The sequence below is a fragment of the Vicugna pacos genome, chromosome 12 (genome assembly GCF_048564905.1).
Source record: "Vicugna pacos chromosome 12, VicPac4, whole genome shotgun sequence".
In the NCBI taxonomy this organism is placed as follows: domain Eukaryota; kingdom Metazoa; phylum Chordata; class Mammalia; order Artiodactyla; family Camelidae; genus Vicugna; species Vicugna pacos.
In genome coordinates, this window is record NC_132998.1 from 17864770 (window position 1) to 17882648 (window position 17879).

Below are 17879 nucleotides of genomic sequence, written 5' to 3' on the forward strand. Positions count from 1 at the left end.
TGACAAAGGAAATAAGCAGTAGTTTTGGTGGAGGGACTGGTCTGCATAAATGGGAGTCTTAGGACCACTGGAGCGTCTTGGAGCGATGGAAGTGCAGCATAGAAACCTTTGGTCTCATGGGTCTTCAGGGAACATTTCCTGGGCCCATCCCAAATTAAGTTTTGAAAGAAAAGTTAGCCAGGCAAGTAAAAGTGACTGGCTAGACAGTTGCAAGTAGAGGAGACAGCGGGCTTAGGCAAAAGTTCATGAAACAACACGATACCCTTAGAAACCACCAGTTCTGGAGCCAAAAGTGAGATATGACAGGTGACGCAGGTAGAGGCAGACCAATAGGGGCTGGAAATGGAGGAGCTTCATTTATCCCGTGGACGTGTCGGGAAAACTGAAGACGGGATTTTAAAGTAGGAGAATGACATAGATTCGTGATGGTCAAGGGAAGGATCTGATTAGTCACTGAACCAGAGCAGGCAAGACAGAGGGTGCCTAGCAAAGGAGGCATCCGTGATGATCAGGTGTCCGGCGTTCTGGGATTACTGGTGGTACCATAAACAGACTGGGACTAGAGGAGGAAAGAGGATATTGGTCTGGAGGTGGGTGGAGCCCATAATTTAGAAATTCTAGCCTTCTAGAGAGCTTTCAATTTAGCCATTTGGCTTGAGTTCATATCAGATCTTATATGCCAAAAAGAACAAGTGACTTCAACAATAAATTTGATGAGATTCCTTTAAAGATTAAAGCTGGAAACCTGAACCCTAAAGTGGTTGACTCACTTCTTTGAGGGGGAGTAATTAGGTTTGTTTAATTTATTTATTTAGTTAATTCATTTAGTTTTTAGATGGATGTACTGGAGATTGAGCCCAGGACCTCGTGCATGATAGACACGCTCTCTACCACTGGGCTCTATCTACCCTTCCCCCATGACTCACTTTTTAAAAAAATCCAAATAAAAATAAAGAAAAACAATCAGCGGATTGATAACTGAGATGTAAATAGGTGTGCTTAGCAAGGTCTCAGTCAGGGTCTGTCGGGGGTCAAATGTGAACAGTAGTCATTCCCCACTCTCCAGATATTCATGGAGAATCCTCTGTGTACCAGGCAAAGTGCCTCATGTGCCAGGCCTGCGTACCTTAGACACATCCCTAAACAGAGCAGGCAAGGTCCCTGTCTGCCCTGAGCCCCTCTGTAATTCAGTGCAACACAGTGCTGAAGAGACTGGCGCTCCAAACACAAAGGAGAAAGGAAATACTAAAAGTGGAGGTATATAGCTCAGTGGTAGAGCGCATGCTTAGCATGCATGAGGTCCTGGGTTCAATCCCCAGTCCCTCCATTAAAATAAATAAACCTAATTAAAAATAATAATAAAAATAGCCTGCATCACAAGACAGTTACCCATCTAGAGCTGTGTGATTCAGTCCAACAGAACAACTTGAATTCTCAGTCCTGGCCCTGGCACAATCTAATTAAAGCTTGTAAACCAGTTCCCACTACAAAATCACCTTGTTTAAATTCCCACAGTTGCAGAAAAGGACTTGGGATCTTAGATAAGATAAAGAAATGTTGCGGAAAGCTTTGCTGACCTTTTTCTTTTTTGGCAAGAGGCGGCTTGAGATAATTCCTCGCTGACATCTCTGTAGGAACGCTTGGATTAGTTATAGCACATGGTAACAGGGTTAAAAGCTAGCCCGCCTTGGTTGGCCGAGATTTTCCCTTGTGAGAATCAACCATCTTAGCAGGTGGAGAGTTTAAATTGTAAAAGAAAATACGCAGGTAAGCAGAATAGCTTTGAGCATGTAGTTCATGAAGTCAGGCAACAAATATCCTATAATTTCAAGACTGAAGACAAAGCAATATTCATTATTTCGATGTTTTGTATAGAACACTAGGTGCTAGATTGTAACCCATGTTACACTAACCTCCCACCTCCGTTTCCTCTCCCTCCCAGGATAAGTTGGATAGTTCTTCTACATAGATTGTCTTCCAACTTGAAAGTCATGTGCCTATTTCCTTGTAATGAAGGACTCTGAGCTCTTCAACACTGGGGGGGAGGGCGGCAGGAAGGCTATAGCTCAGCAGTAGAGCGCGTGCTTAGCATGCATGAGGTCCTGGGTTCCATTCCCAGTCCCGCCAACAAAAAAAGAGAAACACTGGAGGATGTCGATGCTATATTTTAAGGGTGAACTTCAACAGAAAGATAAAGTTGGACCTCAGAAAGGTAAATATTTCAGGGTACCTCAAGTTTGTCTTCCACGGACAGTGGGAAATATCCGCAGTTTCAAGCTGGAGCTCACATGAGGATTAACATGTTGGTTGTCTTTCAAGTAAAGTATGGGACTGCCACCCCCAACCCTCCACCTTACTCTCTGGGCTGCCGCAGTCCAGGCTGTTCCCCTCAGAAATCCGTGTCTCATGGCTTCTGCCTCTGTGGCTCCCCGTAGCCCCTGGAAGAGCTGAAGGGCCCTGGCATACACGGCCACACAGCCTGATTCTGCCTTCCCCCTGGGCTCCTCCCTCCCATCACCTCACCATGGCTTTACTCAGGGCTGCTCACTCTTTGGCCTCCCGCTTTGATTGGCTCAACCTGGACCCTGGTTCCTACCCGGGTCCCTCCACCCCATTAATTACCCTGATCGGCTACCCTGAATCCTTAAAGGCCCAGCTCAAATGTCACCCCACCTTCCTTGATTCTCACTTTCTAACCAGAATTGATTGACTGATGTTTCCTCCTATCCCTGCATTAGAATTTTGAACCACACCTCGACTGTGGTCTAATCACAACATATCATAGTTTGTTGTGTGTTTTGGAAAATTAGACCCATTGTTTCTTTTCCCTACTTGTCTTGTATATTTTTCTTTGCCTTCTGTTTTATAAAGATACAAATAGGATATGAAATTTAAATATGAAGTCCTTGAGTGAAGGGGCGGGTCTCGGTCTAACAGTGCTGCCCTTCAGCAGACGTCTTTGGATTCAACCAAAGAATCAATCCATGAATCCATGGATGAAAGCATCCATTAGAGTAGCTCCTGTTCCAGTACGTCTGGGTCCATGGGAATGGGGGACTGGTGATACCCGCTTCCCGTAGTGCTATAAATAACGCAGCAGGGATTTCGCCCTTGAAGTTGGTGGCTGAGAAGAAGACGGCAGGGGGAGGAACTGTGTGTTCACAGATCGTCCCATATCAACTAACAACTTAAGAAAGTCACTTTCTAAAAAAAAAGTCGCTCTCTGCTTCTGAGCTTTTCTTCCTTAAATTAATATTGCAGTATATTTTCTTTATTGTTTCTTAAACCATTTATTTGTTTGATCATTGATCATATGATCATTGTAAAAAGAAAAAGGTTCTAAATGATGTAAAAATACATTCATTTTATGAATATACAGTTGATTCTTGAATAACACGGGTCTGAACTACGCATCTACTTACACCTGGATGCTTTTCAGTAAGTGGCAAACACAACAGCGCTGCACTGTGTGGTTGGTTGACTCCTCGGAGGCAGAAATAGGATACGGAGTTCTACACAGATTAACCCCCACATTATTTAAGGGTCAACTGTAAACTCAAAAGTGGTAGTGATAGTTTCCTATCGTCTGCCATCCCCTAGAAATCATACTGATGGCTTGGTGTTCATATCCCTCTAAATAGTTTTGCTCTGCATAGACTAGCACATATATTATGAGTTATAACGATGTGATCGCATTATATATGGGGATTTGCTTCTTAATATTATCTTGGATACCTTTCCATGTATTGCTCTCTGAATATTTATTGGAAGATTTATTCTTCCTTTCTTAATATTTTGGCAGTTTTTCAGCAATGAAGCCTGAACTCTGTGTGTATTGAACCACAGATCTCCAGGAGTTGAGAATGTTGAAGGTAAAGGTGCTTGAATACTGGTTTAATTATCTGGCCATGGAAAGTAATGGGCATTTTCTGGGGCGGGGAAGGGCGATTTCAGAGCATTTGAGAGTGAGGATGAGATGGGCAAAGATGGTTGCTGGTTTTTTACTAGAAGTCAGAACCCTGAGCAAGAGTCAGAGGAAAGGACCGGACCCCGTATTCTCCCACCCAGCCTGGGCTGTAGACTTAAGACACCCACCTACCTACCTGGTATTAGTGTCACAACCATCAATCAAATTTTAAGAAACTCAAAAAAATGTTAGAGCTGGTGGAGCCTCTGGGAGCATCTGGTTTGAGATGGAGGAGCCTGAGGTCCGTGTTGGAGGAGTGGGTTTGGGGAGGTAGTTGTGGAAGGGGTTTGGGAAGAAACTAGCCCAGAGCTTCAACAGAATAGTCTTACTTTCATCTTTTCCTGTATGAAGATTCCTATTTTAGTTGAAAAATGGACTGTGTTCCCTTCTCAAAAGTCCTAACCAGTGACCTCGTCCAAACACTAGCATTTTTAGAAATGAAAAGATGAATACCTTAGAAAAATGATTGATCCCAATGTCAGAGAGCTAGTCATTGACAGAGAATATGCAGGGCATCTGGGTACTTTTCAGGGAGGATTTACCTCCCCCACAAAGGAGGTAGGGGCTGGGGGAAGGGACGGACAGCCGGGAGGGCGGGAGTAGTAAATCTAAAGAGGGATTGGGTGTAGAAAATGTTAAAGAACCTGTGCTCTCTAATCATATTGCTTTAAATATAATCAAAGGGTGAAGGAAGGTAATTGGAGACCTAGAGCAACTGCAACCCATTATAAAACACCATCGAGCCTGTTAACTCTCAGAAGAGCTGATACCTGCCTTTGGACTCTCCCCTGGGGAGGCTGCAGACTCAGCTAATGCTCTAGAATTTGCCATGTTCAGTGACCTACCAGGATATACTACCCAACTGGAGATAAAACACAAGTGTTTAAAATTAACAAGCAAAACATTTACATGAACGTTTAGTGGTAACAGATTTGGTAACAAGCGTGAAGAATTATGATTATGATTATTCTTTTGGATCCTGGTTTTCTTTTTCTGGGCGAGATGCAGGATCCTCCAGGTGGGTGTCAACTCTAAAATCATCTGATTTTGTGATTCATTTTTTAAGCCATTTTCTTTTCATTGGAAATTGCATCCTGCCCACAGGTGTTGTGATTCAGTTGCCTATCTGCATAATCAGAACCGGAGCTGCTATTCTGGAGACCAAAACTGTCACCCTGCTTAACATTCGCATATGCCAACTGCCCCTCAGATTTAGTGAGTGAAATACCATTTGATGAATATTTAGAGCCCTCGATCTCTCTTTTCTATTCAGAGACGTAAAGACATCCAATCATTTAAACAGACTCTTCCAATATGACTGCCTTTTAGTTACACATCCTTCCAAATGTTTGAGACCAAGGTCAACACTTTTTTTAAAAAAATATTTTATTTCCTTTGTGGGGTTTTTGGAGGTTTTTGTTTTTGTTTGGGGGAGAGGTAATTAGGTTTGTTAATTTAGTTATTTTAATGGGGATTGATCTGAGGACTTCGCATATGCTAAGCATGTACTCTAACCACTGAACTACCCTCCCCCACCAAGACCAACTCTTTAACACTTAAAACTAGAAAGCAAGTCTGTTTTACAAATGAAATAACAGAGGCGAGGAGCAGAGAGACCTCAAGGTCACTATATACAAATCATACGAGAACCAAAGAATAGAACCCAGGTGTGCTTTTATATTTGGACTTTTATCTCTTTCTTCCAGACCCAGTAAAGTTGACTGGCATTTTTTCTAGCATAGCCTCCTCCATTAGGACGTTGGAGTTCAGTCTGGTTGTAGGTTAGAAACAGAGTTACTTGTACAGGCTGGGAGAACCTGAGAAGAATGTCAAAAATCATTCGTTCATTTAACTCATATTTTTGGAACTTGTCTGCTGTGTGCGCGGCATGATTCTCAGTGCTGAGACGAGTCCTGAGTCCCCGCCTTCTAGGGAGAAGAAAGACAACAAACTTGAACCAACAGGCATATAATGTCAAGCAAAGCCAGGTGCTATGAAGACAGTAGCAGAAATAAAAGGGAGGGGTGATATTTGGGATGGGCAGTTGGAAAAGGCCTCTCTGAGGAAGTGAGTAGATCGGAGACCAGGATCACATGAGGAGCGAACTCCTGTGAATTTCTGGGCTTCCTTTCTCAGCCTCCCCTCAGGTGTGATCTGCAAGCAATGAATATTCCACCTGACTCGAACAAAAGGATGCTGGTTGGGGGCCTTGCACCCCATCCTGCAGAAGTTCACCCCTGACAATAGCAATGCCTTTCAGACCAGGCTAAAGTCTACTGCATTCAGGTTGAACTTTCGTAGGAAGCTTTTAACTGTCCTCAAACTGCTTCATCACTGCAAACACTTACAATGGGCAATAAAGCTGGCAGTACCTGTTGAAATTGTAACCAACAGTATTTACAAGTCACTGCCCTAGAGGAAGCACACTCACAATAGCCGACATTTAATACCAAGTGTTGCTATGGTTTGTAGTTGGCAGGGTTCTTTGGTCTTGGCTAATGCGTAGCTCTCCATTAAAAGCTGTTGCAGAAAGGATTCACCTGGCTTAAAGCATTGGCTTGCTGATGCTCTCTTTATTATAATAATACAATAGTTCAGGGTTTGATTTAAATCAATAATGGGGTGCGCGCTGTCAGTGGATGACTTCCTTGACAAAGACCAAACGGAACAAAATAGGAAAAAGGAAACCTGACCTAGGCGTTCATGGTTAATTTCACAGCTCCACAGAGGAAAGTGCTCACCTTTGAAGCCCACGCCCTTACCCTCCCGCAAATCTTCACACAACCTGAAGGCTAGAGGAATTCTGTATTAAAACTGTTTGGGAACTGTCTTCAAAACTGGGATCTAGATTTGCCAAAGAAGAGTCTATTTAAGTCACAAATCTTATCGTCTAAATCAGTGTTTCCAAACTAGCCTACCAGCCAAGCCACAACCTTTTATTTTTTTTTTTTTTTGGTCTCTGCCACTTAAAAAAAAGAAAAAAAAAGCAGGTTCTCAGCTGCCTTGCTTTGCAGGAGAGATAACATAAATTGGCCACAGAGTTATTTACTTGACTGCTCTATTTATGGCAACTTGTTTGTGTATTTTAAAATCACAGTTACAATGGCCTATTGTTCCGTTGCATACTGTAGAAATGTGTATGTTGCAAACCACTCCCAAGGAATCCTAAGGGTACAAGGATTTTTTTTTCCTAACCTAAAAGAAAAGGTAGGATACCCAAGGAACTGATGACCATTTTAAATTGCTTTTATGTACTAGCATTTTATAAAGTGATAAAGCTCTTAAATATTGCCTTTTTTCCCTCTCCCTTCCCCTTGGCATTTTATCACCTTGTGATAAGGAGGCTATAGTAGAAATTAAAATTTGTAGTTCTGAAGAGATTCAGACCTCTGCTGCGGATAATTTATCATTTCTGGGCATGCTTTGAGGTCTTGTTTTTGCTTCTCTTGGTCCTTTCTGTCTACAACTAATGCCAAGGTTCACTTTTTCCCAGTCTATCTAAAAATAGCTCAGAAACAAGATTAGTCTCGAGTATGAGCATAGTTCTTGTGTCTGAATGGTGATAGTCACTTAACCTACTTATAAAAACTCTTATTCATGTACTTGGTTTACTGCATCCCGTGACCTGGTTCCTTTCTTTTGCTGTTATTTACTGATAAAAATAAATCTCCTGCGCTAAGCAGTAGGAATCTCTCCGAAATGCAAGAAAGGTCCTAAGAGGAGAATTCATATGTTAATGGACCCTTCCAAGTGAGAACTTGGTTAAACGTGCCATTTGCTGACATCATTGTTATGGGCAGAGTGGAGATGATTTCTTTAAGAGGTGGCCTTGCATATGCTCCCTGCGTTCTGCGGCCCGCGCGTGCACCTGCGGGAGGGGGAAGTTTACATAAGCGTCCTAGGGTATTTGCATCCCAGCTGCTCCACTCTCTGGGGCTCCCGGGAATGGAGCGGGCGGACTGAGGTGGGTGCTCCAGCCACGAGGCTGGCCAAGTGGATGGGTAACTTTTCAAGGAACAGCGTACGCGCAGGACCTCGTGGAGACATGCCAGGGGCACGGTCAGCAGTGACAGTTCCTGGAAAGCGGGTGGCAGTAGATCAGGCGGGGCAGGCGCCTCCTGCGGACGGGAGCTGGGAGCGGAGCTGGGCGGGGATCGCGAGCCGGGCGGCCGGCCCGCAGCGTTCGGAGGAGGGTGGGACCGGCAGGGAGCGAAATGGTTACTTTTTTTTAATGCGGGCTCTGGTTACTTTTGAAGATCGCGGGCCCGGAGCAGGCTCCCGGCGCGGAGAGGAGACAGGGGTTTTCCCTTTGCGGCGGAGGATCCTGGAGAGACACAGAGCTGGGGCGTAGGGGATGCGGTGGCCTGTGCGAGGTGACTCAAACACGGGGAAGCCGAGTCGGCGACGCCGACAGGGAGAGAGGATCTCCGGGGAGCTGGGGGACCTCTTGCCCGGCCCCTCACAGCTGATTAGCTAGCAGCCGCGGGTGAGGACGCCGCGTTGCACCGAAAGAGGGCTCGCGGAGGACCGGCCCGGGGAGAGCGCGTCGCAGCCGGCCGGTGGCGACCCCTCGCCGACCGGGCGGGGCCAACACAGAGGCGCGACGGGGGCCCAGTGCCTGCTGCCCCCGCCCCTCGGTCCCCGCCCCGCTAGGGTCTCCTCCGGAAGCGGGTGGGCGCGGGTGACCCGCAGGGCACCCAGCCCTGTTTTCCTCCGGGAGCCACCCGCGCCGGGCCGCCAGCTTCGGCCGGTCGCAGAGTTGGGGGCGGAGAGCCCGCGCCGAGGGCTCCGCGGAGGGTCTGCAGGCCGCGCTCGGCCCCGCTGTCCGCGGCCGCAGGTGGGGAGCCTCCGTCTGGGGCCCGGGGCTTGACGGCAGCCGGGCGGCGGGGGCAGGGCGCCGAGGGAGGGCTTCGCGTCGGAAACTGGGGGTAGACGCGGGGACCCGCGGCCACTGGGGACCGCCGCCCAGCCGGGGGCGAGTGCCGTCCCATGGAGGTGACGCTGCGCCGAGAGCGGCGCTGGGCTCTCTCGGGGGACGGGTGAGGGGGCGCCAAGGCCCCGGGGGTCGGGCGGCTGCTGTCGTGGGCCTCGCGCCGGGCCGAGGAGGGCTGCGCTCCCGGCCGCTGGGTCTGGAGCTCGGCCTCTGGGTGCAGGGAGCCGCGGCGGCCGAGGAGCCTGGGGCCGCGTCCGACCCGGGGCCCGGGCGCCCCCTGGCGGCCCGAGCACCCGGCGCCGCGCGGAGGGTGGGGTTTGCGAGGTGCGGGGGCGAGGGCTCCAGCCCCGAGGGTCCCCGGGGTGCGGGCGCGGGGTGACCTGGCGGAGCCCGCTGCGGTCCATCCCGAATCGCCCCGCCGATTTTCCCGAAGGCTGGTGACATCCTCTCCCTCCGGCTCCCCTCCCGCCGCCGTATTTAAAAGCTCGGGTTTTCGCGTTCATCTGTGTCAGCATAAGCCAGGCTATGTGTGGAATTTGTTTTTACGACTCGAGCCTTGTGACTTCTCAAACACTTTCTCGGAGTGTTTTCTCTGGAAACTTGTTTCAAATGAGTGCTGTAAGTTTCACAAAGAGGCATGTTGTTCAGGAGCCAACAGGTGACGGGGGTGGGGGCGAACCTGAGAGTGTGTGTACATTGGAGTCCAGTCTGGCCGCCGTTTCCTCGGGCCGCTGTTGAAAATAGACGTTCAAAAAAATCAGTAGGAGACGGACTGGAACACGATTTGGGGAAAATACCTGCGTTCCCCGTTATGGAAAATAATGAGTTTGTTAGAACAGTGCCTCGCGTGGCCCGCCTCACACCAGAGCATGCGTTTTGGGTTTTGTCTTTACAGCCCGGCTTGCAGCCAAATAACCTGACCCCCAAAGCGTCGCCCTGGCAGAGGACCATGCTTGGTCATCATGTTTCCTCCTTTTGTTAAGCAGTCTGTCTTACTGTCGTGGAATGTATTTGTGCATGAAATTAGAATGCTTTGAAACCCTGCAGAGTTCCACATTTCCTCTTGGAAAAATGGATAGCTTCTTGGCAATTGGATGGTGCCTGACGGGCCACTCAGCTGTCGGAAAATGTACAATTTGGATGGAGGTTTGCTTGGAAAATACAGAAAAATGCCAAAGGGCACATGGCCTAATGCCACTGATTGCTGGTACGAAGTCCTTTTAGTAAAGGAATTGTTTCATAAGCAGTATCTTTGGGTGCCTTCGTTATGTTTATGTTTTACGGTTATAACAATTCATTTCAGTGTAAGTAAAATTGGGTTGGGCTCTGTTGGCAATGACTGTTTTATTGTCTTTAGTAGACTACAGGTTTGAGTGAGGACACTTGAGGGATCACAGTTTTTAGTGTCATTTACTGTGAAATTCAAACCTTGATTGTAATAGTTTTGAGACCTATGGCTTTTATAGGTCTCTGACTTTTTTTTTTTTAAGGCTTTAAGCTAAGGACACCATAAAACTAGGATGTATGTATATACGTGTGGATGTGTATAAAAGACATGTATGTTTTGTGTGTTGAAAAGAATGGAAGTAAATGTTCTAGGGGTCTGTGCTTACCAAACTAGTCTGCAGTTCAGTTCAAGTCACCTGCATACTTAACTTGGCTGAATTAGAGTCGCTCTTGAATGGGTGTGAGTGATCTGCATCTTCTGTGTACAAAGGCCTTGTTAACAAGCAGGTTGACAAAGAAGTTGTTAAGCAGTCTGTGGCCCACAGGATGGCACTTAGCAGCAGGGGACACTTAGCCCCACTGACTTCACAAATCAGTATCTGTTCTGACTTTTGGTGATCAAAGGACTTCTAACCTCCCTGGGCATGTTCACACAAGACATACTTGTTCACAGGGGTCTGACAATGCCATGGTAGTCTTCTCGTAGGGACCAGAGTGGAATTTCTTTGGGAAAAGTATTTTGCCATTAGGGCTATAACCTTAGACTTCATTATTCAATGGCAGGCACTGAAAATTACTCTGTTTTCTATTTGCATGATTTTGATTTGATTTGGTGACTTGGTCCAAGAAAATGATGAATAATAGGAACCATACCAGAACTGATGTACTGTTATGGCCTCAGTCTGCATCTGACTGAACTGATTCTCCCCAGCATTCTCCAACCCCCACTCCCCTTCTGACTGGCCTTTATAGTATTTCCACACTGGGGCACTGTCTTTCATTCACCCAGGACTCGACACTGTCTTTGACCTGAGTTTCCCCTTTCTTACTGGTTCCTTTTACTTTCTCTCCCCAAGCAAGCTGTTTTTAAACTCTCTTGATGGCGGTGGGCTAATAGGCCCCTCCCGGGTTCCTTATCTGTTTTCTGACCTTCGCTATCATATTAATTTTTTTTTATAATGGAAGTATAGTTGATTTACAATGTTGTATCAATTTCTGGGGTACAGCATAATGTTTCAGTCATACATATAGGTCTGTTTCTGTTTCATAAATAAGTTCATTGTCCTTTTTTAAGATTCCATATATGGTTGGTATCATATGGAATGTATCTTTCTCTTCCTGGCTTACTTCACTTAGAATGATGATCTCCAGTTCCATCCATGTTGCTGCAAATGGCATTATTTTATTCTTTTTTATGGCTGAGTAGTATTCTATACACACACACACACACACACACACACACACACACACACACATCTTCTTTATCCATTTATCTGTCAGTGGACATTTAGGTTGCTTCCATGTCTTGCCTGTTGTAAATAGTGCTGCTGTGAACATTGGGGTGTGTATCTTTTCAAATTAGAGCTCCCCCTGGATATATGCCCAGAAGTGGAATTGCTGGATCATATGGTAAGTCTCTTTTTACTCTTTGAGGAACCTCCATACTGTTTTCCATAATGGCTGTGCCAAACTACATTCCCACCAGCAGTGTAGGAGGGCTCCCCTCTCTCCCTCTCTAGCACATATTAAGACCAGAAGTGGCGCCTTCCTACTCATAAGCCTTTTGTCCTTTCCCATTGCCTATAGGGTTAATAAGTCCAAAGTCTCCTACTTAATATGTATAATTCTTGAAAACGTCACTCAGCACTACCATTGTTATCTGTTGTTGCGTCTCTGGAAGAATATGTCTGCAGTGAAACATCGTCTCTTGACTGCTGCTGGACCTTCATCTACTGTGCTGACTGGTTAAGCTTTTTAGGGCAAGACAGTAAATGCTCTTTTATGTATACGTCAAGGTCAATCAAAATAATAATCCCTACCTCTCTCCTGGATGCAGCCTGCAGCCCAGTAGAAAATAAATGACCTCCAAATGACCCAGAACAGCACAGCGAAACAATAAAGCCGGGTTTGGGTGTGGATAACACCTTCACACACTGTGTGTTACCCTACATACCCAGTGCTTACAGTGCTCATGGTGGGGGGTGCTTACACCCTTGTCCACAGCGTGATTATTCCATGTACTTTTAGACCGACTTTCCAAGCTGTAATTGCTTAACTTACAGAACATTGAAAGCAACACACTGAAGTCCCATGCCCGGAGCAGGCGGGTCTGGCCCTCAGCTCTGCACTGCGAGGTAGCCCTCACCTCCTTGCAGTCCAGCTGACAGCTGGTTCCCGGGTCACTCCCTGCTGGAGGGCTGCATTAGAAACTCCTGTCTGTCGCATGAATCCGGAAGCCAGCCAATTCTTATATTGTTCATTTTTGACTCAAAATGAAAGCAAATGATCAGCCAAAGGCTCAGTCACATACAGTTTACACGCACACCACCATTAAAGAAAGCAAGGACATTCCAAATGGAAGTTGGAAACAGTCTGATCGTGGGGGCCGGGGGTTACTTTTTTTTTTCCTTTAAGTTCTAGCTTTTAATGGAATAAATGGCAGTTGCCTTCTTTCTTGATATTCCCCCAAACCACTCGATAATGGTCTTTAAACATAAGAAGGAATGAATGAAGGGAGTGAATGAATCTGGAAGTGTATTTCACAAGGTACCCCTGTCCTTAAATGAACAAGTGCCACCTCACATCCAATCATATACTGGCGGCTCCCCAGTGGTGCTCTGCCTCAAATACCTGGAAAGACCCTGCCACGCGCCACGGACCATTCCACGTGGGGGGGGGGTGTCTGTGACCGCGAGCTCTGTGTGCTGGCGTCGGAGACTTGATGTAGGGACAGGTTAGAGGCTGACTCCAAAGCTGCCGAGAATGGTGGCCAATAGTTTATCAAAGTTGTCTGCCTTTCAGGAGGCTAGAGCGTGCCAAAGTCAAAAAGGTGATGGAACTCCTCTGTCAACATTCAATCTTTGTCATTAACGTGTCCTTATTTTGATGTCACTCGTGTGTGATCAGAGTGGAAGTCACAGTGCCAGCTGGCATGTGTGAGTGGTCACTAGTTCTTTCTGTTCATATAATTATTCTCTGTAAAACTTACACATCCTTAGCCCATCTTTGGAAGGAAAATAGTTGTCATGTTGTTAAGGAACCAGGCCCCGCGGCTTTGGGTGCCTTGTCAAAGGCCTGGGGACTTCAGGACCGCACTTGCTGAGTGCAGGAAGGACCAGGTTCAGTCCTCAGCACGGCGCTGGCCCTCGGGTCACATAGACTCTTGCCGGGTGTGATGATTGAGCGGTCAGACATCTGCCAGTCGTTTTAAATGGTGAGAAGTAGCTGTTCAATTATTTTGAAGGAAGAAGGGAAAGAAAGGACAGAGGGGGGAGATGGGCCCCTTCCACTTTGTTGCACGGCTTGTGTGGGGCACCTCCACTGCAAGCCTCATCTTTCTAGGAAAGTCTCTTTCCTTGGCTGACCTCGGGCCTCTGACTGTGTCACCAGCTCTTAAAGACGTTTCTCCTGCACGTCTCCTTCATGGTCAGACTGTTTCGAACCTGAACAAACCTGTCCCCGAAAACTGTTCTGCTTTTCCCTGCCTTAGGAGCCGTATTTACAGCCAGAAGTATGCAGAGACGTCGGAGAGGGGCGCCCCAACCCATTCATTTCCTGAACAGGGGCAGACCTAGCGCAGAGGGCTGGTTCCTGCATGATTGCCATTCACCTGTGATGAAGTTCATTCAGCTTATTACAGCATTTCAAACCAGAATAAGCACAGGATACTGATGGTTTGAACCATTTTGGCTTTTTATTCTACTTGTCTCCATCATCTAACAGGGTTTTATTTTTTAATAACCTTTTTTTAAAGACACCATGTTTAATTGTGGTTAGGTGAGAGAATGTAAAATACTTTCAAATGGTTCCCACAAAAGTGTGTGTGTGTGTGTGTGTGTGTGTGGCTGTGAGAAGGAGGAGAAAAGGGAGGGAGAGGAGGAGGATGGAAAGCAAACGAAGCAAAATGTGAACAACAGGTGAGTCCGGGTGAAAGGCAATAGAGGAGTTTCTAACTTCTCACAGCTTTACTGAAGTTTGAAATTACATCAAAATGAAAATTTACAAAAATAAGTAAATAACAAATCAGATAAAGGACGAGGCACAGGACAGGGCCACTCTTGTCCATCTAAATGTGGTTCTGCCAAAAAAAAAAAAACCTTGAAAACCTGTTTCACAGTATATTGTAACCCCCACGTTGATTAGTTCTATCTAGTCCATTATTCAGCTCATTTGCAGACCTGATCTGTGTCCCTGTTTCACACGGTCAACCTTAAGAGACAACACCTGGAAATCAAATTAGTGGCATTTTCCTATTAGATCTGATTCACCCATGGCTTCATGTTTGGCCTAAAAGGTGGTGTTTTGGCATACCAAACACAGCCACGCGTAGATGTCATGAGGAAGACCCTCATCACGACCCGGAGCATAAGTAATGGCCAGGCCTCCCTCTTTTCTTTTGTGCTGCAAAGAAAATGCCATTAGTAATGTAAAAGTCTGCATGAGGGGTATTTGTGACATCACATGGTTGTCATTCATTATTTTGTATGTTCTTACAGGAGCAGAACCAGGCTTAGCACTCAGCCGCTTTCATGTGATGCAGTCTGAGACTGTGATGTACTCGGCGGTATACTCGGTCTGCTGACAGGCACAGGTCATCTTTAAAAAGGAGAACAATGAAAAATCCAGGGAGGAGGGTGTAGCTCAGTGGTAGAGCACCTGCTTAGCATGCATGAGCTCCTGGATTCAATCCCCAGTCCCTCTGTTAAAAAATTTTTTTTTAATTTAAAAATTTTTTTTAAAAACCAGAAAATACCAACTTCAGGTTTTCACATTATCAGAGAAAAAGTAGCTAGTGTAATTTAGCATCTGGTACGTGGAGGTCATGCTATATAACCTGTTTTTCTGATGTTTATTCTTTGGTCAGCTCTGAGAACCTGCTAAGTAATGTAATGTCTTGTCCTTTAAGTAATTACCCTCTGGTATAAAGGAAGAAGCTTTCTCCAAATTAAAACCTCAGAAGCAACAGCTCCTGAGTCAGTGAGTTTTGATAATCCTCTTAGGTGGTATGTTCTCCTTAAAACGCCCTCGCTGGGTGAAGTGGCCTGTCCCCCGTGCAGTGGTGGCATTGTGGCATCTGCGGTGTGGCTAGGTCACCAGGGAAGAGGTTCCTCGCTGGGGGCAGCGCGGGCTGGACAGGTTTAAGGTCACGATGAACCTACTTCAAAGGCCACTGCCCGCGGCCAGTCGCTCTGAGGCTCAGTTTCCTCCTGGCGGGGCTGCTTGCTGCCGTGGTTGGATGTCATAACACCGATCCTGCCAGGCCGGGCAAGGAGGGGTGAGTTAGCTGCCACGGTGACAGCAGAGGAAGCTGAAAGCCATGCCCATGTCACTTCTGTCCCTTCAGCCGGACTCGCCACATCGCCGATGAGTGACGGTCCCAGCACAGTTTGAGGCAAGGCTGGGATGGATGCGCGCGTTGCAGGCCTGAGATGTGGCCGGCACATCCAGGTGACGGGGAGGACGGGGCCGAGGCATTTAGTGCTAGAGTGATCCACCTTCATGAGGGCAGTCATCACGGTACATTTGTCACAAAGGCTAATCAAGGAATACACTGTAAAGCAATTCAGCTCCTTGGCCATCTGCATCTTTGTGCTAGCTTGGAAAATGCAGTTTGTCTTAATATGTGGGGTTTTCTCTTGTTTTAAAATGCAGTGACATTTTATTTTGAGCTTTTATTAATACTCATATTCTCTGTAAGTCAGTGCAGAGCCGGTCCCTTAGCGTCCCCCTCCAGGTTTGGCAGGGACACCTGCGCCCCTTTAATGGTTCAGGGTACATCATCGCATGGCAGGCGCCCCCTCTCCTGGTGGGGTGGTTGGAGTTACTTACTAATTAATCTCTTAACCTCTGCTGCTCTTCCTTCGGCGTGTGGGAGTTGTTTATTTCAAAACAAAAGGGGAAGACCAGATCCAAGAAGTGTTCTGACTTTCATTAACACGTCCTTCTTTATTGAGGAGTAAGAGGAATGCGCCTGTGTTTAGAAGCCTTTCCTAAGTCAAGACATGAATGAACCGCACCTGTGTGAGGTGATGTCTCGTTTAAAAGGCCAGTGCCTCCCAGTGGTGCTGTCGGAAATGAGGTCATCTTTACTTTTTGTTCAGGGGGAACGAAAGTTCAGCTTATTAGCCGGAATAGTTCTCTACCGTGTGGCATTTCTCATACTTCGAGTAAAGACTGTAGCCATTGGATGTCTGGCCTCCCATTTGTGAACTGTTACAGTTTCAATTTTTCGATGTCTTTTGATTGATAAAGGGAAAATCGTAAGTTTGAATACTCATAGGCTTTAATAGGTAACATTTTCTAACGCTGACCTACATGTATTTAGAGTTGAATTGAGAGCATCCCTGACCAATGGCCAGGTCTCAGGCTGACGGTGTTTTCGTTCCACTGCCTTTTCTACCTTTTGAAGCAAATGAGAGAATTTTGTTAAGGCAGAAGTACTTCTGGAAGTGTGATGTGTCAGGCGTGCAGTGTGACTGGACTCTGGCTATTAGCTGTGTGACCTTGGGCAAGTCACCTAACTTCTCTGAGCCTTGATTCCTTTACAATTGGGTTGGGGTAATTGTCTATATTTTTTTTCTTTTTACTTATTTTCGGGGTGGGGGGGGGACAGGGAAAGCGGCAGGTGTAAAAGGCTGCATCTGATTCTGAAAGGCTTTTGTTATCTTTTTTTCTTCTTAGGGCCGGGGTGTGAGGGGTGATTTTTAAGAATCAGAAGGAGCTACATAGTGATGACAAAGTTCCTGGGTTGTGGGTCAGGGACTGTTGTCTTGACACCTTTATAGGCCTTTGTCCAGGGAGACTGTCAGAGCTGGGTTTACACCTACTTTGCCCGACGGCGGGCTCGCGGCGTGTGGCACACAGTAGGTGCTGCAGAGCTGTGCAGGGGAAGCCTGCTAGGAACGCAGTTCAGCGCTGACAGTCACCGAGCTGGATCTTACTTGACCCTTGTGCTTAGATTCAATTACTTTCTGTCGAAGGAACTCATCAATGAACGGATGGCTGCCTCTAGCCCATAGATTGTCAAGGCTTGTGGATTTAACTGTGCTGTTTCTACTCCAGGAGTAAACACAGTTCAGTACCTCTTAAACTTCATGAGAAATCTGAAACCTAAGTGGTGTGGCCAAGCGGACCTACTATGTGCCGGCAGCCGTGGCCCCGTTGGGAACATCCATTAGGAAACGGGGATGGCGGGAGGGTGGGTACCCAGTGGGGTGACTGGAGCCACTTTCCATGGCACATCGTGGTGGGCACGGCCGGAGGCGCGAACCCAGCTGCTTTCTACAACTCCTGGGGCTTCGTAGGGTTTCATTTGTGGGAAGTTACAAAAGTCAGTAAAGCCAATTCTCTTGAGAAACTTTCTAAAGAGGAGTATGTAGAGGAATACCTTTTTAAAGGCATCTGGGGATAAACTAGTTTTGGTGGCATTTTTGGAAATGCTGAGCTGGTCAGGGACCGCCTTTTGAATCCTGCAGCCTTAGATTCCAAGTCTGGGGGCCTGCGCGCTGGGGGTAATGATTTGGTGACTTTCTC

At 46.7% G+C, this 17879-nt stretch overlaps 1 protein-coding gene across 9 annotated transcripts in view; it reads left to right on the plus strand.

Annotated features, from left to right (window-relative positions):
* Positions 1 to 17879, plus strand: part of PRICKLE1 (prickle planar cell polarity protein 1) — a 100375-nt gene that overhangs the window by 70891 nt on the left and 11605 nt on the right. Inside the window, exon 1 of one of the 9 annotated variants that reach the window (XM_072972969.1) lies at positions 7831 to 7931. The exons of 4 other annotated variants lie outside the window; for them this stretch is intronic. Coding sequence is in view for 1 of the 5 variants with exons in the window: in XM_072972966.1 (XP_072829067.1) it covers positions 9510 to 9518 (9 nt within the window). In the remaining 4 variants the exon portion in view is untranslated. Of the gene's footprint in view, positions 1 to 7830; positions 7932 to 8154; positions 8454 to 8576; positions 8805 to 9500; positions 9519 to 17879 lie in introns of those variants that run through there. 4 more of the 9 variants (XM_031683086.2, XM_015238044.3, XM_072972972.1 and 1 more) reach the window with 4 other exon arrangements.